The sequence below is a fragment of the Culex quinquefasciatus genome, chromosome 3, assembly GCF_015732765.1.
Source record: "Culex quinquefasciatus strain JHB chromosome 3, VPISU_Cqui_1.0_pri_paternal, whole genome shotgun sequence".
Lineage (NCBI taxonomy): Eukaryota > Metazoa > Arthropoda > Insecta > Diptera > Culicidae > Culex > Culex quinquefasciatus.
In genome coordinates, this window is record NC_051863.1 from 99,179,759 (window position 1) to 99,204,274 (window position 24,516).

The 24,516-nt window shown below is 30.8% G+C and overlaps 1 protein-coding gene across 4 annotated transcripts; it reads right to left on the reverse strand.

The window, feature by feature from the left end:
• Positions 1 to 1,106: 1,106 nt before the first annotated feature.
• LOC119770805 lies at positions 1,107 to 2,720 on the reverse strand. Of its 4 annotated transcripts, none has more exons than XM_038266315.1 (5): positions 2,374 to 2,720; positions 2,168 to 2,265; positions 1,695 to 1,834; positions 1,453 to 1,638; positions 1,107 to 1,123 (listed from the first exon to the last, which is right to left on the reverse strand). In XM_038266315.1, exons 2-4 carry the CDS (start codon positions 2,206 to 2,208, stop codon positions 1,475 to 1,477), a joined length of 345 nt encoding a protein of 114 aa, XP_038122243.1. In that variant the 5' UTR covers positions 2,209 to 2,265; positions 2,374 to 2,720; the 3' UTR covers positions 1,107 to 1,123; positions 1,453 to 1,474. The 4 variants fall into 4 exon arrangements, with proteins under 4 accessions (XP_038122243.1, XP_038122244.1, XP_038122242.1 ...); XM_038266316.1 differs by lacking the exon at positions 1,107 to 1,123 and adding an exon at positions 1,195 to 1,282 and having other exon boundaries at positions 2,168 to 2,244; XM_038266314.1 differs by lacking the exon at positions 1,107 to 1,123 and adding an exon at positions 1,195 to 1,282.
• Positions 2,721 to 24,516: the final 21,796 nt, after the last annotated feature.

The following is a 24,516-nucleotide window of genomic DNA, read 5'->3' on the forward strand; positions in this document are numbered from 1 at the left end:
AAATCTACTGTTGGTTTATAGTAAAACTTTATGCGGGACCGGCTACAAACATTTCGAACAACGTCAGAAAGTTCGGATTGAAGCAGAATATTAAAAGAAAACGACGCGGAAAAAAAGTACTATTTTTTTTAAATCTACGAAAAAAACTATAAAAATACAATAAAACTTACCATATTGACCATTAATTTTAATGTATAAATATATGTTTTACAGTACAATTTAGTGGAGAGAAAACAATAAATACAATGCAAATACAATGAATCATACTGTAGTTATTATTTATTTCAATGTACGAATATAGTTTAAACCGTACTATTTAGTATGGAAAAATCCATGAAGAACTGTGAATTTACTGTGCAAACCATTGTAATGGTTACTGTTTTTATTATAAATGTATGATGTTTTCTATGGTCTGGGTAATTTTTGGACGGAAAAGGCATCAATGAAAATACGATAGAATGTATAGTTTTGGTTTTTTTGTATGGGAAAAGTCGAAATTTTTATGGTGACTGTGCCTAACAATACCCCTTTTTTATAGTAAATTCCCGAAATAGGATATATTCTATGGTGAAAAAACATAAAGGCTACAGTAGAATCATGGTTAAAATAACCATAGAATTTATCGTGTGATAACCATAAAATCTACTGTTGGTTTATAGTAAATCTTTATGCGGGAAAACTTACCCGCATAAAGATTTACTATAAACCAACAGTAGATTTTATGGTTATCACACGATAAATTCTATGGTTATTTTTACCATGATTCTACAGTAACCTTTATGTTTTTCACCATAGAATATATCTTATTTTGGGAATTTACTATAAAAGTATTGTTAGGCACAGTCACCATAAAATTTCGACTTTCCCATACAAAAAACAAATACTATACATTCTACCGTATTTTCATTGATGCCTTTCCCGACCCAAACCATAGAAAACATCATGCATCTATAATAAATACAGTAACCATTACTATGGTTTGCACAGTAAATTCACAGTTCTTCATGGATTTTCCCATACTAAATGATATTGTAAAAACTATAATCGGACAATGAAATAAATAATAACTACAATAATTTATTGTATTTTTATGTTATTTATTTTTTCTCTCCACTAAATTGTACTGTAAAAGAATATGGACAATGAAATATATAATTAAATACAGTATTTTTATGGTTCTTATTGTATTGGCCCAAAAGCTGTGTACGTTTGTGTTCGTGTTGGTGCGTGTTACAAACTTTGGCTTTGGTTTCTCTTCCACCCAGTCAGTTCAATTCGAATTCTGAAACGAAATCAAATTAGATTCGAATTAGGTTCCATTTCGAACGCAACAACCGGTTCGAACACGGAACCGGTTGTTGCGTTTGAAACGGTTTCTATTTAGAATCTAATTAGATTCCGTTTCCAAATTCGAATTGAACTGCTGGGCTCTTGCAATTTTTCAGCGACAACCTTTATGAAAATCCGTCCGCCATCATCGAATCGGCCAGGTTCGCGCGAAGGCTCCGGTTGATTTCGTCCTCTTGTCACCACCAACACCACAGGAACTCCGTCTACGTTGTCGGTCTACCCTTTTCGCATCTGTAGCAACGCCTTCCAGGAAACGGCCAGGAAAATTTGGCGATCCAAACAAGCAGCCTGCGGAATTTGAACAGTAAATACTCCGCTTTCTGTCTTCCCCCGCTCCTGCTTACCTGGTTGCAGTAGGATTGCCCTCTTGGTGATCAGTTGACCCGTGGATGAGATTGTTGCACTGTTTCCATTGATTTCATCCGGAAAGAAACTCCCCGGCAGCATTACTTGGCTCATCCTTAATCCACGATCGAAATAGTCCCTGCAATAACGAAAACAAATAATAAAAAAATAGTCAGCAAAAAAAAAGTTTTTTTTGTTTGTTTATTCTCAAGCAGGCCAAGGAAAATGTCTGCAAGTGCTGCAAAGTGAGATTCCACGAACACGGAACCGGTTGTAGCGTTTGGAACAGGATTTGTTAACTATTCGAATTGAATTTCGTTTCAGAACTCAAGTTGAACTGACTGGGTTGTTACGTTTGAACCGGAATCCGAATCGAGAACCGTTTCAGAATTGAAAATACTGGGCCGTAGCTCTGTCCTCCTCCAATAGCGTAGAAAAAATGTCCCAAGAAACAACCACACTTCAAACTCACCCTGGTCCGTCACTCGGCAGAACCAACACCCGGAACGTCATGACGGCGGCCGGGAAAGTCCGCAGCTGGAGCCGGGCCTTCTTTTCCAAAACGAGCGCCTCCGTTGTGTTGAATCCCGGTAAAAGAGAAACACAAAAGCAGGCCATGAAAAATGCCTACTGCTGGGATTCCGCCCTTTCAAGTTTCACAAAACAGCAAATACTCACCCAGATTTGCTCATTCCGCCATTTAGGAGCTGTTCCGGTACGGCCACCCGCACGATTAAACGACAGAGGATCCTTTTTCACAATCACACACTACTTGACCCACGTTGAAAATCTCAAATAAATCCGCGGCCACCACCAACGTGATTGAACACGCACGCAAGTGAAAATTTTTGACAGCTCGCTGCGTTGGTCATGGTGCGTTCGTTTGGTGAGCGTTGCCAAGTTCAGTCATGGTGCGTTCGTTTAAGCTAAGTATGCAGATCGGAAGGAACGTGGTCAAGAAATCAGGGAATTAAGGAATTAGGAAATTTGTAAATTAGGAATAAGGAAATTTGGGAAACTATTAAATTATGAAATAAGGAATTAGGAAATAAGGAAATAAGAAAATTACGGAATTAAGGAATTAGGAAATTTGGGAATTAGGAAATTTGGGAATCAGGAAATTTGGGAATTAGGAAATTTGGAAATTATGATACTAGCAAATAGGTAAAATAAAGAAAATAAGAAAATTAGGTTATATGTAAATATGTTAGGAAATTAGGAAGTTAGGAATTTCGGAAGTTAGGAAATAAGGAAATTAGGAAGTTAGGAAATTCGGAAATTAGGAAATTAGGGAGTTAGGAAATTAGGAAATCAATAAATTAGGAAATTAAATTCTTAAATTCTTAAATTCTTAAATTCTTAAATTCTTAAATTCTTAAATTCTTAAATTCTTAAATTCTTAAATTCTTAAATTCTTAAATTCTTAAATTCTTAAATTCTTAAATTCTTAAATTCTTAAATTCTTGAATTCTTAAATTCTTAAATTCTTAAATTCTTAAATTCTTAAATTCTTAAATTCTTAAATTCTTAAATTCTTAAATTCTTAAATTCTTAAATTCTTAAATTCTTAAATTCTTAAATTCTTAAATTCTTAAATTCTTAAATTCTTAAATTCTTAAATTCTTAAATTCTTAAATTCTTAAATTCTTAAATTCTTAAATTCTTAAATTCTTAAATTCTTAAATTCTTAAATTCTTAAATTCTTAAATTCTTAAATTCTTAAATTCTTAAATTCTTAAATTCTTAAATTATTAAATTCTTAAATTCTTAAATTCTTAAATTCTTAAATTCTTAAATTCTTAGATTCTTAAATTCTTAAATTATTAAATTCTTAAATTCTTAAATTCTTAAATTCTTAAATTCTTAAATTCTTAAATTCTTAAATTCTTAAATTCTTAAATTCTTAAATTCTTAAATTCTTAAATTCTTAAATTCTTAAATTCTTAAATTCTTAAATTCTTAAATTCTTAAATTCTTAAATTCTTAAATTCTTAAATTCTTAAATTCTTAAATTCTTAAATTCTTAAATTCTTAAATTCTTAAATTCTTAAATTCTTAAATTCTTAAATTCTTAAATTCTTAAATTCTTAAATTCTTAAATTCTTAAATTCTTAAATTCTTAAATTCTTAAATTCTTAAATTCTTAAATTCTTAAATTCTTAAATTCTTAAATTCTTAAATTCTTAAATTCTTAAATTCTTAAATTCTTAAATTCTTAAATTCTTAAATTCTTAAATTCTTAAATTCTTAAATTCTTAAATTCTTAAATTCTTAAATTCTTAAATTCTTAAATTCTTAAATTCTTAAATTCTTAAATTCTTAAATTCTTAAATTCTTAAATTCTTAAATTCTTAAATTCTTAAATTCTTAAATTCTTAAATTCTTAAATTCTTAAATTCTTAAATTCTTAAATTCTTAAATTCTTAAATTCTTAAATTCTTAAATTCTTAAATTCTTAAATTCTTAAATTCTTAAATTCTTAAATTCTTAAATTCTTAAATTCTTAAATTCTTAAATTCTTAAATTCTTAAATTCTTAAATTCTTAAATTCTTAAATTCTTAAATTCTTAAATTCTTAAATTCTTAAATTCTTAAATTCTTAAATTCTTAAATTCTTAAATTCTTAAATTCTTAAATTCTTAAATTCTTAAATTCTTAAATTCTTAAATTCTTAAATTCTTAAATTCTTAAATTCTTAAATTCTTAAATTCTTAAATTCTTAAATTCTTAAATTCTTAAATTCTTAAATTCTTAAATTCTTAAATTCTTAAATTCTTAAATTCTTAAATTCTTAAATTCTTAAATTCTTAAATGCTTAAATTCCAAATTTTTTAAGTTTAAGTTTTAAAATTGTTGAATTTTTAATTTTAAAGTTTTTTTTAATTAAATATTTAAATTTGTAAGTTTTTAAATCTTTTAATTTTTAAATTTTGATTCTTTAATTCTAATTTTTTTAATTTCTAGAATCTTAATTTTTCATTTTAGATTTTATTAATTTTTCTAATGTTCTATATTTCCGATTTTGAAACTTTTGGAATTTTGACTTGTACATTCGTTTTGTATGTTAACATTTTTGAGCTATTGAAATTATAAAAACTTTAATATTAAAATTAGTATTCAATTCTGCATATTTCCAAATTTCAGATTTTGTTGAAATTGTCTTTAATTGAAAAAAATGTTATTTGAAATTTCTGAAATGTTTGTTTTTCATATTTTTGAATTTGTTTTTGGTTGGATTTAATGATTTCAGATTATTATTGAATTTTCAGTAAGAACATATCAAGAGTTTTAATATTTTAATATTTTAATTTTTAATATTTTAATATTTTAATATTTTAATATTTTAATATTTTAATATTTTAATATTTTAATATTTTAATATTTTAATATTTTAATATTTTAATTTTTAATATTTTAATATTTTAATATTTTAATATTTTAATATTTTAATATTTTAATATTTTAATATTTTAATATTTTAATATTTTAATATTTTAATATTTTAATATTTTAATATTTTAATATTTTAATATTTTAATATTTTAATATTTTAATATTTTAATATTTTAATATTTTAATATTTTAATATTTTAATATTTTAATATTTTAATATTTTAATATTTTAATATTTTAATATTTTAATATTTTAATATTTTAATATTTTAATATTTTAATATTATAATATTTTAATATTTTAACATTTTAATATTTTAATATTTTAATATTTTAATATTTTAATATTTTAATATTTTAATATTTTAATATTTTAATATTTTAATATTTTAATATTTTAATATTTTAATATTTTAATATTTTAATATTTTAATATTTTAATATTTTAATATTTTAATATTTTAATATTTTAATATTTTAATATTTTAATATTTTAATATTTTAATATTTTAATATTTTAATATTTTAATATTTTAATATTTTAATATTTTAATATTTTAATATTTTAATATTTTAATATTTTAATATTTTAATATTTTAATATTTTAATATTTAAAAATTTAAATATTTTAATATTTTAATATTTTAATATTTTAATATTTTAATATTTTAATATTTTAATATTTTAATATTTTAATATTTTAATATTTTAATATTTTAATATTTTAATATTTTAATATTTTAATATTTTAATATTTTAATATTTTAATATTTTAATATTTTAATATTTTAATATTTTAATATTTTAATATTTTAATATTTTAATATTTTAATATTTTAATATTTTAATATTTTAATATTTTAAAATTTTAATATTTTAATATTTTAATATTTTAATATTTTAATATTTTAATATTTTAATATTTTAATATTTTAATATTTTAATATTTTAATATTTTAATATTTTAATATTTTAATATTTTAATATTTTAATATTTTAATATTTTAATATTTTAATATTTTAATATTTTAATATTTTAATATTTTAATATTTTAATATTTTAATATTTTAATATTTTAATATTTTAATATTTTAATATTTTAATATTTTAATATTTTAATATTTTAATATTTTAATATTTTAATATTTTAATATTTTAATATTTTAATTTTTAATATTTTAATATTTTAATATTTTAATATTTTAATATTTTAATATTTTAATATTTTAATATTTTAATATTTTAATTTTTAATATTTTAATATTTTAATATTTTAATATTTTAATATTTTAATATTTTAATATTGTAATATTTTAATATTGTAATATTTTAATATTTTAATATTTTAATATTTTAATATTTTTATATTTTCAATACTTTTATTACATGATTCGCATTATTTAAAAAAATCGTTCAAAAAAAGTTCACACTATGCAACTATAACATTACAATTAAACTTACTGTAACAAAAAATTGGAAAAAAATGCGTTATGAGATTTCCAATAACAAAACCATAATATTTGCTGTGTTCATGGAATGTACAGTAGTTTTATTGTTTCAATTTATAACATTGCCAATAACAAAACCATGAAATTTGCTGTAACCATAAAATCTACGATAACTTTATCATCATTCCAATGAAGTTAAAAAAAATCAACCATAAACTTACCATAAATATTATAATATCTATTGTAACTTCATGGTTTTGACAATACAAATCATCATATAATTTTATTCGGGTTTTCCATTAGCTTTATGACCATATTCATAATTGTAGACATTATCTTCAACTTTGCAGTATTTTTTTTAACTTCATTAGAGTAAATTTCAATCTAAACTGAGATTTGTTTATAAGTTCAATACAATTTCACATGTTTTTAAACCAATTCACTATCAAGTTTGTTTTTGACGACGTCTGAGTTAATTTTAGCAGTCGAGTGAAGCTATGTTAGAGATATTATTATTAAAGGTTTTTCTATTAGGTACTTTTTTACTCCATTTTGGAGAAAAGGTAAACTCATTGATCTATGCTTATTCTTTTGTGTGATAGTTATCAAAATTTCAAAATCATTCAATTGATTTTTTTTTCAATATTTTGTGAATGTATATTTTTAAATATACATATTTTCCGACCATGAGAAAGCACACGGGAATATTTATTTTTCTTATTACTTGGGTAAATATGAAAACATACCAAAACTTGTATGTTGACAACAGTAAAACTGAACCATGTTATTCCAACGGTAAAAGAATTCCAAAAAATAAAACCATTTCAGTATCAGGTTGGAGTTTATGGATTTTGCAACATTGCTTGAATACCGAAACATGTTATTGACATGGTTTTATTTTTTGGTATTCCCACGCCCTTTGAATATCAGATTTTGGTATTGCTGTCGTCTTCTACTTACAACATTTTGGTATGAATTCATGGTATTTTACTATCTATTACTGGGAATCCAAGGGCACAATTTGGTCGGTGTCATTTACTTCAGTAATACCTATATTTTCTATTTTCGTGTCGGTTTTCTTTGTCCAGTATTTTATTTCTGCGACTGTGAAAAATCAAAACACAAGAAATAAAACCTCTTAGTTTCTTATGTCTCAGGAAAATCTAGATAAATGATGATTCCAATTTGTCCACAGTGATATTCTTCGCCACATCGAATACATATGGGTCATTTCCCCCACACAAAGGTACAAATTCGAAATAGACTTTTTTCTGATCAAGCTCAAATTTGGCCAAGCTATTTATACTATCAAAACATGCAAGAAACTTGAATTTCTGCTAAATTCGACCATCCCTTCTTTTTTGGCACCGCCCCAGAGTAATGCGATTTTTGCCAATTATCCAAAAATAATACTCCTGTTCAGTGTTGCAAATGAGTGATAGAAAAGCTATCAATTGATTATCTCTACACCAAAAACATCCGAGAGTATAGCGGCCGTCACTATAGCTTGAGAGATCTCTTCTTGTATCTCGTGATTCGCAGCGATGTCATTCTCTCTCTATCACTCCTCCCCTTTTCCTCGACTGTACGCTCTCACCACTGAGTCTCTCAATCTCTCCGAAAACTGCAATGAAAGAACGCGAGATGGCTATTAGAAGCCGACCACGCATGACGTCCCTTAAAACTGCGCTTGCAGAAATTGGTTTTGTGCCGGCTTTTATGGTTCAACGCTGTGAGGGTTGGATGATCGTGCAAGCGGGAATAAGAGATAAAAGGAAAATGTCAATCGCGAGTTTGTAAACACAAAAACGTGTTCGGCTATGTTCGGCGCTGAGAGTTTCAATAAGGAGAGAAGAGCAGTTGACCTATAGATGTTATGGTACCAAATTTTTTGTAATTAAAAGACGCAACTTTTGGTACCCAGACATGTATAGGTCATCGCTGAAATTTTAAAGTTATCGCAGTTTTAGTGAAAAAAGTTGATTTTTTGCCGATTTTGTCATTCTCCGGTTTGCGCGTCGAAAAACACGGATTTTATTTTCAAAAAATCATATCTCGGAATCCTGTTAATGAACTCCTCCCATTTTTTTAGTATGTTATGTAAAAATGTCCGGGGAATCCGATAAAAATATTTCCAGACATAGGCTCTTTGGTCCAGACACCGCCAAAACGGCATTTTAAAGTTTCATACGCCCTTTTCATATGTTAGGTTAGATTTTTGAAACTTCTTACTATTTTTCTTCGAAAGGTCAACTTATTACCTTTCATTTGCGTATAAGACAATTGAAATCGGTTAAAATGGCGAGGAGTTATGATTTTTCAAAAAAATTGGTTTTTGCGAAAATCGACGAAAATGGCCATTTTTCAGACCACCCTAACACAGCGTAGGTCACCCTAATGGCCAAACAAAAAAATACGGGTCTAATTATTTCGGCTAGGGAACCCCCAGAAAAATTTTGAGCCCGATCCGAGCACTTTTGTTTTTTTCCATGCTGTTTTCGTGGGGAATTGCTGTATATAGGGTATATGGCCCTATTTTGGACCTACTATGCAAAGCGTCAACACATTTCGCATGGTTCTCAGGAACGGTCTAACTAATTTGGCTCGTTTCAGGATTGTTTTGTGCCTTAATTTATGCTTAACAAAGTGTACTATTGAAAATTGAAAATAATTTAACCATTTCATTGTAATAAGCATTTCAAGTAAAACATTTTTTGGATGCTTTTTGGACTTATTGAATGTATTTTGGAGACATCGCTGAACCTATTTTGGACCCACACTCTGATTGGTTGAAATTTGGACAACTCGAATTGCGGCGTGCGGCGGCAACACGCACACTTACAAAAAACTCAGTTTGATAAACCAAAGGGCCGATTGTAATTTGGAAAATATTAATTTCAGAAATTAAATAATTATGATAAAACAATGGATTTGAATTTGAAAACGTGTTTTAATTATATTGAATGGAAACTCACGCATCTTTAGCAGATATTTACAATTTGCGTATTCTTACGACCTAATTGTTCAAGCATTAGAACATGAAAGACAACCCGTTATCAGTCGCAATAAAAACATCTTAACTTAAAATCAAATGAATGACAGAGATACATAACAAGTTACAATGAAAAAAGGTTCTCAATTTTACGCAGAGCTTAAGTTCAAATATGATTAAACAATGAAGAAATTTTAAAGGGAGATTATAGCTTGTAACTCTTCATTTTGCGGAAAAATCTCAAACCTATCAAAGTCACCCAGATTTTCGGTAATCAGATATGTCCCAAATAATAAAATTCATAAAGTTAACATCGTATTAACCTCTTATGCTAATTTTTATTTTTCTAGCTGGTTCAATTGTGTTTCTAACATGATTGACACGGTTAAATCTAAAAGTGTAATTTATTATAATTCCAACAGGGTAGCCAGTTTGCATTTTTTGAAGCAAATTTTAAAAATATATGCAGCTAAATTGGTGATAATGATGTTAAGACAAACATGAATCAACATCAGTTTAAATTTTGGGATACTTTGCAATCGGTCCTTACAATCATCTAAATCTCTATCATCAATTTGCATTTTTATCGTTTAAAAAACACATTTTGATTGTTTCTGTTAATCATTTGCTTTTTAAAGCTTAGATTTTTTTCAAATAATTACAGTAAAGAAATGCAATTCAAAATATTAAATTTAAAATTTCAATTAATGTTAATGAAATATCGAAATAAATTGATAAACAAAACTGGCAACACCTTGTTATACATGTGTTGGTGATAGCCTTGAACCGACGGCAAAGTAGCTCCAAAAACTGATCCAACGCGGCTGATTTGAAAAAATATTTTGAATTGAGTTTTTTTCGATAATAGAATAATTATTTCAATGGTTTGGTGACGAAAAACACAAAAGAATTAAATAGACAACAGTTACATTGCTCGGAAACCGGACGAAATTGCTTGGTGTCAGTGCAAAACAGAAAAAATCATCAAGGTGTCGCGAGCCAAATCCGATAAGCAACGAAACCGGAATATTTGGACCTAATCGATGTGCTAGGAAAATGTTAGGCAATACTGATGGCATTGGAAAAAGTGGCTGAAAAAGTGGAAATAATCAAAAATGTTAACATTTTTGGAAGAGGTAAGCTACAAAACGATCCTGCTTACACTTTCTGTTGGTTGGATTCAGTGAATTCGTACTTTAAAAGCCTGAACTACCTCGATTAATAAAAATAGGTCCAAAATAGGTACTAGGTCCAAAATAGGGTCATATACCCTATATATATATATATATATATATATACAGCAATTCCCCACGAAAACAGCATGGAAAAAAACAAAAGTGCTCGGATCGGGCTCAAAATTTTTGTGGGAGTTCCCTGGCCGAAATAATTAGACCCGTATTTTTTTGTTTGGCCATTAGGGTGACCTACGCCGTGTTAGGGTGGTCTGAAAAATTGCCATTTTCGTCGATTTTCGCAAAAACCACTTTTTTCGAAAAATCATAACTCCTCGCCATTTCAACCGATTTCAATTGTCTTATACGCAAATGAAAGGTGATAAGTTGGCCTTTCAAAGAAAAATAGTAAGAAGTTTCAAAAATCTAGCCTAACATATGAAAAGGGCATATGCAACTTTAAAATGCCGTTTTGACGGTGTCTGGACCAAAGAGCCTATGTCTGGAAATATTTTTATCGGATTCCCCGGACATTTTTACATAACATACTAAAAAATGGGAGGAGTTCATTAACAGGATTCCGAGATATGATTTTTTGAAAATAAAATCCGTGTTTTCTGACGCGCCGCGCGCAAAAACCGGAGAATGACGAAATTGGCAAAAAATCAACTTTTTCACAAAAACTGCGATAACCAAAAATTTCAGCGATGACCTATACATGTCTGGGTACCAAAAGTTGCGTCTTTTAATTACGAAAATAAAAATATTTCCAGACATAGGCTCTTTGGTCCAGACACTGTCAAAACGACATTTTAAAGTTTCATACGCCCTTTTCATATGTTAGGCTAGATTTTTGAAACTTCTTATTATTTTTCTTTGAAAGGCTAACTTATCACCTTTCATTTGCGTATAAGACAATTGAAATCAGTTAAAATGGCGAGGAGTTATGATTTTTCGAAAAAAGTGGTTTTTGCGAAAATCGACGAAAATGGCCATTTTTCAGACCACCCTAACACGGCGTAGGTCACCCTAATGGCCAAACAAAAAAATACGGGTCTAATTATTTCGGCCAGGGAACCCCCAGAAAAATTTTGAGCCCGATCCGAGCACTTTTGTTTTTTCCATGCTGTTTTCGTAGGGAATTGCTGTATATATAAAAAAAAATCGACGGTATTGTTCGAACGCGAATCAATTCAACACGGAACGTCAGATCGAGGTACTCTTTGTTGCGTTAGGTTCGTATAAGTCCAAGGAAGGTTCTTCCGACAAAAAGTTGCAACTTTGGCCACTCTGGAACCGATTCCGGAAAATCTGCAGATTGTAGGGGAAAAGTTACGTAAAATCAAATTTTGATCACAGGAGGCTGAATAAGCAAAAAAGTTAAAAAAAACCCGATTTAATATCACCAGAGGTAAAATAGAGCCTTTCTTACAAAATGATGAAACTCGGAGAAATATATTGGTGCAATTAATTATTCAAAAACATAATGATACCATCCAGTGAGAATTTTACCTAAAGCTTCGAATCTTTTTAGGCTAAACCTCAAATGCCATTTTTTTAATTTCGGAAGTACATTATTTGTCGCAAGACATTTAAATTTAATTAAGAAAAACATATTGGATTGACATTATTAGAAAAAAATAAAGGGTACTCAGTCCATAATGTTAGTCTATGATTAACTAAAAAAAAATATGTATCGCTATTGCACTTTGTCGATCAATTATGAGAAGCCAGAAAGAACACTTTCACGCGCAGCGTAAAACGCGCAAGCGTAAAAGCGCTGGCGTTGAAGCTTCGACTTGACGACTTGTCGAGCTTTCGAGCGAGAACCTCCAAAAATGGCTATGACCACATTTACTGGTCGAAAATTGTGAATCGAAAAATAAAATGTTCGTCTCCGACCCCACGGCTACAGATCTGGCTTTTAAAAATTGTGGGTTTTACGAGCGGTTTTCCAGTGATGGAAGACACAAATTTTTAAGAGCGGATACAGACATCGGCCATGTATTTCAGAAAAAGAGCTCTCAAAAATCAAACTTTGAGTTCCGGGTTTCGGACCAAAATTCAATCGAAAGAACGCATCTAAACCTTCAATTGAGTAATAGGATTTTTTCCTGGGACGAATCCTCGCCTTGTACGAATTTTTTTAGATTTCTGAAAAAAGCGTTTTTCCAAAAGCAAACCTTAAACCTTTCTTTTGTAAGAAAGGCAAAAAAAGGCAGAACGAAGTTTGTCGGGTAAGGCTTGTGTATGTATGTATGTAACGCGTGGTCACTACCCTGTTTGAAAAATGTCGCACGTCGTGCGAGCTGTCGCGCGGTTTTGATTTTACCGTTTCGATATCGATTGGTCGAAAGGACGACAAACGGACGACAAACACTCGACATGCCCGACATTGTTTTTTCCATCGATTTTCCTTCAATTTGACGTCACGATTTTCGTCGACGCAGTTTGACAGTTCTCTTCAGTTGGTCTTGTTTGGACTTGATCAAATCAGAGAAACTTTGAACCGAATCGAACCAGTTTACGTTGTTGAAAAGTTCGTGTGGATTTTTGCCGGTTGATTGGTAAGTTGTGTTGCTTTTTTTGCGAGCGGCTTTATCACAGCAATATTTATATTCCAGATTTTCTGATTTCGGCCTTCGTGGTGGAGGAGGAGGAGAACGGGTCACATCGTTGCTCCGGCGGGCCATGCCGGAAGACGGGAAGGAGCACCCGGTCTGTGATCGAGGAAGCGGATTGGTGTTTAACTTTCCGCGGGATGTGGCGGTGCATGGTTTTTATACGGTGAGTTGGGTTTTTGAAACGATAGAGGAGGTGTGCATCGTAGTGTTTCCCTTCCCATTTGGACGACGAAAAATAAATGAGGACGATGAAAGTGTGAGGGGGAAAGGGCTGGGGGTGGGGACTGGACAATTTAAAACCTGAAACCATCACAAATTCTAAACAATAATATTCTATTTTTTCAATTCTGATTCTTTTCAATTCCACAATTCAAATTTTCTAAGATTCAAATAAATATAAAATAATACAATTAAATGGAATGGTTTCGTTCAAAAATATGATAAAAATTAAAAATATACACTCAAACCCCGATGGTTTGACACCAACAGTTTGTCACTTTTTAGTTTGACTTTGAAAACAAGACATATATATTATAAAATTATAAAATTATAAAATTATAAAATTATAAAATTATAAAATTATAAAATTATAAAATTATAAAATTATAAAATTATAAAATTATAAAATTATAAAATTATAAAATTATAAAATTATAAAATTATAAAATTATAAAATTATAAAATTATAAAATTATAAAATTATAAAATTATAAAATTATAAAATTATAAAATTATAAAATTATAAAATTATAAAATATAAAATTATAAAATTATAAAATTATAAAATTATAAAATTATAAAATTATAAAATTATAAAATTATAAAATTATAAAATTATAAAATTATAAAATTATAAAATTATAAAATTATAAAATTATAAAATTATAAAATTATAAAATTATAAAATTATAAAATTATAAAATTATAAAATTATAAAATTATAAAATTATAAAATTATAAAATTATAAAATTATAAAATTATAAAATTATAAAATTATAAAATTATAAAATTATAAAATTATAAAATTATAAAATTATAAAATTATAAAATTATAAAATTATAAAATTATAAAATTATAAAATTATAAAATTATAAAATTATAAAATTATAAAATTATAAAATTATAAAATTATAAAATTATAAAATTATAAAATTATAAAATTATAAAATTATAAAATTATAAAATTATAAAATTATAAAATTATAAAATTATAAAATTATAAAATTATAAAATTATAAAATTATAAAATTATAAAATTATAAAATTATAAAATTATAAAATTATAAAATTATAAAATTATAAAATTATAAAATTATAAAATTATAAAATTATAAAATTATAAAATTATAAAATTATAAAATTATAAAATTATAAAATTATAAAATTATAAAATTATAAAATTATAAAATTATAAAATTATAAAATTATAAAATTATAAAATTATAAAATTATAAAATTATAAAATTATAAAATTATAAAATTATAAAATTATAAAATTATAAAATTATAAAATTATAAAATTATAAAATTATAAAATTATAAAATTATAAAATTATAAAATTATAAAATTATAAAATTATAAAATTATAAAATTATAAAATTATAAAATTATAAAATTATAAAATTATAAAATTATAAAATTATAAAATTATAAAATTATAAAATTATAAAATTATAAAATTATAAAATTATAAAATTATAAAATTATAAAATTATAAAATTATAAAATTATAAAATTATAAAATTATAAAATTATAAAATTATAAAATTATAAAATTATAAAATTATAAAATTATAAAATTATAAAATTATAAAATTATAAAATTATAAAATAATAAAATTATAAAATTATAAAATTATAAAATTATAAAATTATAAAATTATAAAATTATAAAATTATAAAATTATAAAATTATAAAATTATAAAATTATAAAATTATAAAATTATAAAATTATAAAATTATAAAATTATAAAATCATAAATTCAAAAATTTCTATAAATCACATACTCTTATATTTTCAAATTGTATTATTCTCAAAATTCTTGATATTCTCAAAACTTTTTTAAAAATATCAAAGATTTTATTTTATTTTAAAATTATTCAGATATTTTAAATTTTAACGATTCTAACATTAAAACATTTCATAATTGCTTAAAAACTTTAAAGTTCATTGCTTTTTTAGCAAGGACTTCAGAGTCCCAAGAAACAAAATTCTCCATACAAATTTTTGATAAAAAATTAACATGCGTTGATGTTGATTTATCTGAAATTAAAAATGTTTGAATTTTGTTGTTGTTTTTTCCTATTTTTTCCTAAAAATTTACAAGTTTAAATTGACCAAATTTTTTTATTTTACATTGAAAGTTAAATTTTACATTTTTAGTTATGTTTTTGAATGATTTAGCCAAATGACGTAATCTTTTTTCAGGTAACCAAAAATATTCCAATCGAATCCTGCTGACAACCCAGCGTTTCCGTATTGTCCCACGGAACGGAAGCTGTAACGATCGCAAAAACACCTGCACTGGAAGTGCGTATACCAACGTTGTCCCGTAGGCCATCAATCTGTGAGAATTAAATAGAAGCGCCGCTCCAGTGCCGTATCTACACGCTGGTGTCGACTCCAAAGATGGCTGACAAAGTCCGGCCAAGATGCCGAAGCGACGAGATGAGCTGAAAGGCCAATCGGAAGACAACGCCAAAAACCACGTGAAGATCGCGACACACAACAAGAAAAATTAATGAATGTTTGTGAAATCGAGTGAAAAAGATTAATTAACAGAAAAAATATATCTAAAAATAATTTAAAATATTTTTTCTTTTATTTTTACTGCAACATAACCTAAAAAACAGCACACGACAAAGGCACGACAACCTAAATAACAAAACCGTGCGACGTCGGTCGAATGTCGTACGACAATGTCGAACAATTTCGATGATCGATCGCACGACAAATACGACATTTTGGTGCAAAAACGTATGACATTCGTGTCAGGGTAGGGAAGGAATGACCCATATTCAATATGCTTTCAACCGAGATCATTTTGTTTTTATTTCTTGCAAAGCATTTTAAAGTGTTTCATACATTTTCGATACAGTCCTTAGTATATTTGGAGTTTACCACTTAAACTTTTTTTTAAATAATATACAACTGGATATGCTCGGTTTGAATTGTTACTACAACGATCAATGGCTGGAATACACTGCGGCTCCACATCTACATCGACAAACCGGTGAGAGAACTGAACACAAAAATAAATCGCTATGAAATTCTACAAGCCTTCTAAAGTACAGGCGATGTTTTCGAGTTTATGTATCAAATGCGATTTTTTTGCGTGAATGTCCATATCTAGTGAATCTATTATCTGCAATAAAAAAAAAAAATGAATACCAATCATCGTGACTATTACATTTTTTTGGTTTACCTGATCTCTGTATTTTGTAACATAAATGTAAAGTTCCTTCAAGGCTGCAGTGACATCAAATTCATCTTGTTGTTGGATAGATAATTGTTGCATAGCGGTGCACATATCTTGATCACTAATTTGCGGCATACGTGAGATTTCGGAGTAGAAAGTTGTGACCATTTCTCGGTAAAGAGGTAAATCCTGAAAATTTAAAATACTTCTGTCAAATACAATTACGCGGGAAAAACGTGTACGAGAAATCATGGATTTCGATTCATGAATACATGAATAACTAGATTCATGATTTCGTGATATTTTTCATTTCATGATTTTCATGGAATCGTGAATAAAATTTCCCAAATTAGTGAATTTTATTCATGTCCCGCATAGAAAAAAAAACATTTGAAAATCATTTGTTAAATATTCATTCAACATTTTACCAAATTGTATAGCCACTATTTGGTAAATAAATTTTTTTAATTCCTCATCGTCTCTCAAATAGTGAACCATTTACCTTATACTGCCCATGTTCGCATGAATGTCCCATATGCAAAAACAGCAAGCTGAGAAAAACGCACTTGAAGTTTGTCCCATACACAAGGACGCGTGTTAAGTTTCCTAATCCAATCTAATCTAAACAACGTGTTAAGTTTCCGCAAAAAACTGGATTTTCTCCTGTTTTCTAGAAGAAAATACTGGATGCTTTAGGCTCTTTTGAAAGAGCACACGATTTTGAACCAAACGGCATCAATAACTCAAAAACGATATATGGTACATATGGGACATTTATACGATCAGGGGTAGTATACACCATTTGATTTTTTTTTCTAGCGACACTTTGTCAAATTCTTTTTACTGTTCACCATTTCTCAAATGGTATTTATATAGTTTTATTTATTTATTTATTTATTTATTCAATGTAACTTAAGGGGTAACTTGACTTGCCACCCTGCCAATATTTTTACGCTTCGATTTTTTAGAATTTTTTAACGATAGATATCAAAAATCTAAGAATGTAAGCTTGTTGTATACATGTTTGTGAACATTTGGTGAAAGTTTGATGCAATTTGGATGATTTTTTGGAAAACTGAGTGGTCCATAAACAACGTAGTTTTGAAAAATAGAGTATTTTGCTTTTGTAACGCAAGTTTCCCGTTATGAACCTAACAATATGGGTATCAAAATTCATGATTTTGAAGCACCAACTCAAAACTGGTCTTTGGGAATGCTTTGGTGGCCACTGGCCAACCCGGAACCGGTTCCGGAGAATTTCGGGGAACCTACGGAGTGGTCAATACTTTGTCAATCAAAAACCAGCTAAACAGGATTCAAATTACAGCGCATCCAAAATCATTATCATTTATGATCACCAGAACCGATATTGGACCGACCTGGCCACTTTGGAACCGGTTCCAGGTACCCCAGCGGAATTCGGAATATGGACAACCACGCAGTTATTCCAGAATTATTTTTATTCAAGCAATATGGGTGTCAAAGTTCACCATTTTTAACAAGGAGATCATTTATATTGTCCAAAATTATTTATGGACCGACCTGGCCACTTTTGAACCGGTTCCAGGTACCCCAGCAGAACTCGGAATATGGCCAACCACGCAGTTATTCCACAATTATTTTTGTTCAAGCAATATGGGTGGCAAAGTTCACCATTTTTAACAAGGAGATAATTTATATTGTCCAAAATTATTTTTGGACCGACCTGGCCGCTTTGGAACCGGCTCCAAGTACCCCAGCGGAATTCGGAATATGGCCAACCACGCAGTTATTCCAGAATTATTTTTATTCAAGCAATATGGGTGTCAAAGTTCACCATTTTTAACAAGGAGATCATTTATATTGTCCAAAATTATTTTTGGACCGACCTGGCCACTTTGGAACCGGTTCCAGGTACCCCAGCGGAACTCGGAATATGGCCAACCACGCAGTTATTCCACAATTATTTTTGTTCAAGCAATATGAGTGGCAAAGTTCACCATTTTTAACAAGGAGATAATTTATATTGTCCAAAATTATTTTTGGACCGACCTGGCCGCTTTGGAACCGGCTCCAAGTACCCCAGCGGAACTCGGAATATGGCCAACCACGCAGTTATTCCACAATTATTTTTATTCAAGCAATATGGGTGTCAAAGTTCACAATTTTTAACAAGGAGATCATTTATATTGTCCAAAATTATTTATGGACCGACCTGGCCACTTTTGAACCGGTTCCAGGTACCCCAGCAGAACTCGGAATATGGCCAACCACGCAGTTATTCCACAATTATTTTTGTTCAAGCAATATGGGTGGCAAAGTTCACCATTTTTAACAAGGAGATCATTTATATTGTCCAAAATTATTTATGGACCGACCTGGCCACTTTGGAACCGGTTCCAGGTACCCAAGCAGAACTCGGAATATGGCCAACCACGCAGTTATTCCAGAATTATTTTTGTTCAAGCAATATGGATGTCAAAGTTCACCATTTTTAACAAGGAGATCATTTATATTGTCCAAAATTATTTATGGACCGACCTGGCCGCTTTGGAACCGGCTCCAAGTACCCCAGCGGAACTCGGAATATGGCCAACCACGCAGTTATTCCAGAATTATTTTTATTCAAGCAATATGGGTGTCAAAGTTCACAATTTTTAACAAGGAGATCATTTATATTGTCCAAAATTATTTATGGACCGACCTGGCCACTTTTGAACCGGTTCCAGGTACCCCAGCAGAACTCGGAATATGGCCAACCACGCAGTTATTCCACAATTATTTTTGTTCAAGCAATATGGGTGTCAAAGTTCACCATTTTTAACAAGGAGATCATTTATATTGTCCAAAATTATTTTTGGACCGACCTGGCCACTTTGGAACCGGTTCCAGGTACCCCAGCAGAACTCGGAATATGGCCAACCACGCAGTTATTCCAGAATTATTTTTGTTCAAGCAATATGGGTGTCAAAGTTCACCATTTTTAACAAGGAGATCATTTATATTGTCCAAAATTATTTTTGGACCGACCTGGCCACTTTGGAACCGGTTCCAGGTACCCCAGCAGAACTCGGAATATGGCCAACCACGCAGTTATTCCAGAATTATTTTTGTTCAAGCAATATGGGTGACAAAGTTCACCATTTTTAACAAAGAGATAATTTATATTGTCCAAAATTATTTTTGGACCGACCTGGCCACTTTGGAACCGGTTCCAGGTACCCCAGCGGAACTCGGAATATGGCCAACCACGCAGTTATTCCAGAATTATTTTTATTCAAGCAATATGGGTGTCAAAGTTCACCATTTTTAACAAGGAGATCATTTATATTGTCCAAAATTATTTTTGGACCGACCTGGCCACTTTGGAACCGGTTCCAAGTACCCCAGCGGAACTCGGAATATGGCCAACCACGCACTTATTATAGAATTATTCCATATTCCGAGTTCCGCTGGGGTATCTGGAACCGGTTCCAAAGGGGCCAGGTCGGTCCAAAAATAATTTTGGACAATATGAATGATCTCCTTGTTAAAAATTGTGAACTTTGACACCCATATTGCTTGAACAAAAATAATTGTGGAATAACTGCGTGGTTGGCCATATTCCGAGTTCCGCTGGGGTACCTGGAACCGGTTCCAAAGTGGCCAGGTCGGTCCAAAAATAATTTTGGACAATATAAATGATCGCTTTGTTAAAAATGGTGAACTTTGCCACCCATATTGCTTGAACAAAAATAATTGTGGAATAACTGCGTGGTTGGCCATATTTCGAGTTCCGCTGGGGTACCTGGAACCGGTTCCAAAGTGGCCAGGTCGGTCCAAAAATAATTTTGGACAATATAAATTATCTCTTTATTAAAAATGGTGAACTTTGACACCCATATTGCATGAACAAAAATAATTCTGGACAATATAAATGATCTCCTTGTTAAAAATGGTGAACTTTGACACCCATATTGCTTGAACAAAAATAATTGTGGAATAACTGCGTGGTTGGCCATATTCCGAGTTCCGCTGGGGTACCTGGAACCGGTTCCAAAGTGGCCAGGTCGGTCCATAAATAATTTTGGACAATATAAATGATCTCCTTGTTAAAAATTGTGAACTTTGACACCCATATTGCTTGAATAAAAATAATTCTGGAATAACTGCGTGGTTGGCCATATTCCGAGTTCCGCTGGGGTACCTGGAACCGGTTCCAAAGTGGCCAGGTCGGTCCAAAAATAATTTTGGACAATATAAATTATCTCTTTATTAAAAATGGTGAACTTTGACACCCATATTGCATGAACAAAAATAATTCTGGACAATATAAATGATCTCCTTGTTAAAAATGGTGAACTTTGACACCCATATTGCTTGAACAAAAATAATTGTGGAATAACTGCGTGGTTGGCCATATTCCGAGTTCCGCTGGGGTACCTGGAACCGGTTCCAAAGTGGCCAGGTCGGTCCATAAATAATTTTGGACAATATAAATGATCTCCTTGTTAAAAATTGTGAACTTTGACACCAATATTGCTTGAATAAAAATAATTCTGGAATAACTGCGTGGTTGGCCATATTCCGAGTTCCGCTGGGGTACCTGGAACCGGTTCCAAAGTGGCCAGGTCGGTCCAAAAATAATTTTGGACAATATAAATTATCTCTTTGTTAAAAATGGTGAACTTTGACACCCATATTGCATGAACAAAAATAATTCTGGAATAACTGCGTGGTTGGCCATATTCCGAGTTCTGCTGGGGTACCTGGAACCGGTTCCAAAGTGGCCAGGTCGGTCCAAAAATAATTTTGGACAATATAAATGATCTCCTTGTTAAAAATGGTGAACTTTGACACCCATATTGCTTGAACAAAATTAATTGTGGAATAACTGCGTGGTTGGCCATATTCCGAGTTCTGCTGGGGTACCTGGAACCGGTTCAAAAGTGGCCAGGTCGGTCCATAAATAATTTTGGACAATATAAATGATCTCCTTGTTAAAAATTGTGAACTTTGACACCCATATTGCCTGAATAAAAATAATTCTGGAATAACTGCGTGGTTGGCCATATTCCGAGTTCCGCTGGGGTACCTGGAACCGGTTCCAAAGTGGCCAGGTCGGTCCAAAAATAATTTTGGACAATATAAATGATCTCCTTGTTAAAAATGGTGAACTTTGACACCCATATTGCTTGAACAAAAATAATTCTGGAATAACTACGTGGTTGTCCATATTCCGAATTCCGCTGGGGTACCTGGAACCGGTTCCAAAGTGGCCAGGTCGGTCCAATATCGGTTCTGGTGATCATAAATGATAATGATTTTGGATGCGCTGTAATTTGAATCCTGTTTAGCTGGTTTTAGATTGACAAAGTATTGACCACTCCGTAGGTTCCCCGAAATTCTCCGGAACCGGTTCCGGGTTGGCCAGTGGCCACCAAAGCATTCCCAAAGACCAGTTTTGAGTTGGTGCTTCAAAATCATGAATTTTGATACCCATATTGTTAGGTTCATAACGGGAAACTTGCGTTACAAAAGCAAAATACTCTATTTTTCAAAACTACGTTGTTTATGGACCACTCAGTTTTCCAAAAAATCATCCAAATTGCATCAAACTTTCACCAAATGTTCACAAACATGTATACAACAAGATTACATTCTTAGATTTTTGATATCCATCGTTAAAAAATTCTAAAAAATCGAAGCGTAAAAAATATTGGCAGGGTGGCAAGTCAAGTTACCCCTTAAGGCTTACCCGGATAAACGAAAACTATATGAATTCTAGTGAGGACCTTAAAACAACCTTATGAGTTATGGTCACCATTTGTAATAATGTTATTTGGCGGACCTTGATAACTATTTGTCAAATGGTTACCATTATTAATAGAGTTATTTGAATGTTTGTAATGGTCAACTATTTTCTTGATGATTTTAAAAAACTATTTGAGGATGTTTACTCAAATGGTTACCCTAAATCATAAGGTGGTTTTTAAGTTCAAATGGTTCATATTGAATCATGATTACCATATAGAAACATTTAATACACATTTGAAAAATAGTGAGAATTTGCAAAAAGCGTTTACCAAATTTGACTAAGTTTTGTTTTCAAATGAAAGAATCAAACTTTTTTGTCTGTAGCTTCATAAGGGGTTGGGTTTGTGCTGGAGTCGGATTTGGGCAACTTCCGGAACAAGATTTTGTCTGACTAAGTTGCCGGAAAAGTGTACGATCTACTCAACGATGGTGGGGCTGATAAAAGCGAAGAATGACAACTTTGGCAGAGAGTTTGTGAACCATATGGTAAAGGCATTCACTTTACGGTTCGTCGTGCAGCTGCACCAGTAGTACCAAGTTATGTGGACATCATTTGGCTTACTTGGCTGGATTTTACCCACATTTGAGCTGCCAAAGAAAGCCAATCCGAAGTTTACCAATTTTAATTGACAGAATCTAAACCAACAAAAAGAGAAAAAAAAACTGAGGAGCTCAAGAACAAAAAGGCTCGAAAATGTCGGTTCCTTTTGATGCGCTACAATTCCTTTGAGTTTCGTTGACGATTCAATTTTAAGCATATCATGTTTGTGATAATTGTTACTTAATTTCAATTGTATGTGCGAATCATTTTTCAACAGTTGATAATTTTGGATTTACGGCATATTTGCGAGAGCAGGTAACGAGCGTAGCGAGAGAAGAGAAACGAAAGAGCGCGCCAGGCAGAGTATTATTACTCTGCTTTGCGCGCTCTCTCGTTTCTCTTCTCTCGCTATGCTCGTTACCTGCACTCGGACCAGCACAAAGGCGGTGACCATTTGACCAATGGCGTTTCAGGCGACTTAACGAACTCTCAGATTGCTTGAGCACGTCCTGCATGATGTTCGTCTGCATGGTTTCCATCTGCTTGTGGCCACCCTCGTCAGCAACCGAGATGACCACCAGAGTGGCGTGCTGTTGCTTCCAGTCCGGTTCAATATGTTTTGAATGTTCTCGCGAAGAATGGCTTTTCCGCCAAGACATATGCCAAGCGATCCAACGCCGACTCAGCAAACACGTTGTTGTCACTCGTGTCTGATCCGATACGGACTTCTCCTCGTCGTCATCCAGGTCGGTCATCATTTGTAGCACCAACCAACGAGGCCACATACTTTTCCGCTGCTTGCGCACCATCGCCGTTACATTTTCCGACAACCATCACCATGTTTGTATCACAAATCATAAACGCCCGCCGCAACAAATCACCAAACAGACGCTGGGCGTCCTTGTTTTGCAACAGAATGAACACTTCGACGGCAAAAAAACACCGAAAGCGCATCTCAGGACGATGGGTTTAGATATTTTACCACCGACGAGACGCAGCGCCGATTCCTGGAGCTGGACGGTCGGGCGTTCGCAGGCCGGTTCAGTTGCAACTTGCAGCTGTTCCTTCGACTCTGGCCGCAGCGGGTTGTTTGACTACGGCGCGAATTTTCAGACCAGCCGGGGTTTCTTAAGATTGGCCACGAAACAACTTCAAAGCTAGATTCGACAACAAATAAACAAAAACAAATTTTCTTTGGCGACTTGGATGACGTTCAAAACGTAAAAGTTTTACACGCTCAAAACGATTACCCGGATTTTTAATAAAATTGGATCGGGGCTCAAGTTTTGCAGAGCTGGTTTTGCCGGTTCTGCTCAGCCCTCTGTCACTGCCGCCATGTTTATGAAACCAAAATATTCGATGACGAATATCAAGAAAACTAAGAAGAAACCGAGGAAGAAACCCAAGGTGTCTACTGTCAGATTTCGAAAAATAAACAAAGTGCAGAGACG

Coding starts and splice junctions, on each gene's coding strand:
- LOC119770805 (XM_038266315.1), bottom strand. CDS start 2,208: ATGACGTTCCGGGTGTTGGTTCTGCCGAGTGACGGACCAGG. Junction 1,835..2,167: donor CTGCCGAGTGACGGACCAGG/GTGAGTTTGAAG, acceptor TCGTTATTGCAG/GGACTATTTCGATCGTGGAT. Junction 1,639..1,694: donor GGCAATCCTACTGCAACCAG/GTAAGCAGGAGC, acceptor CAAATTCCGCAG/GCTGCTTGTTTGGATCGCCA.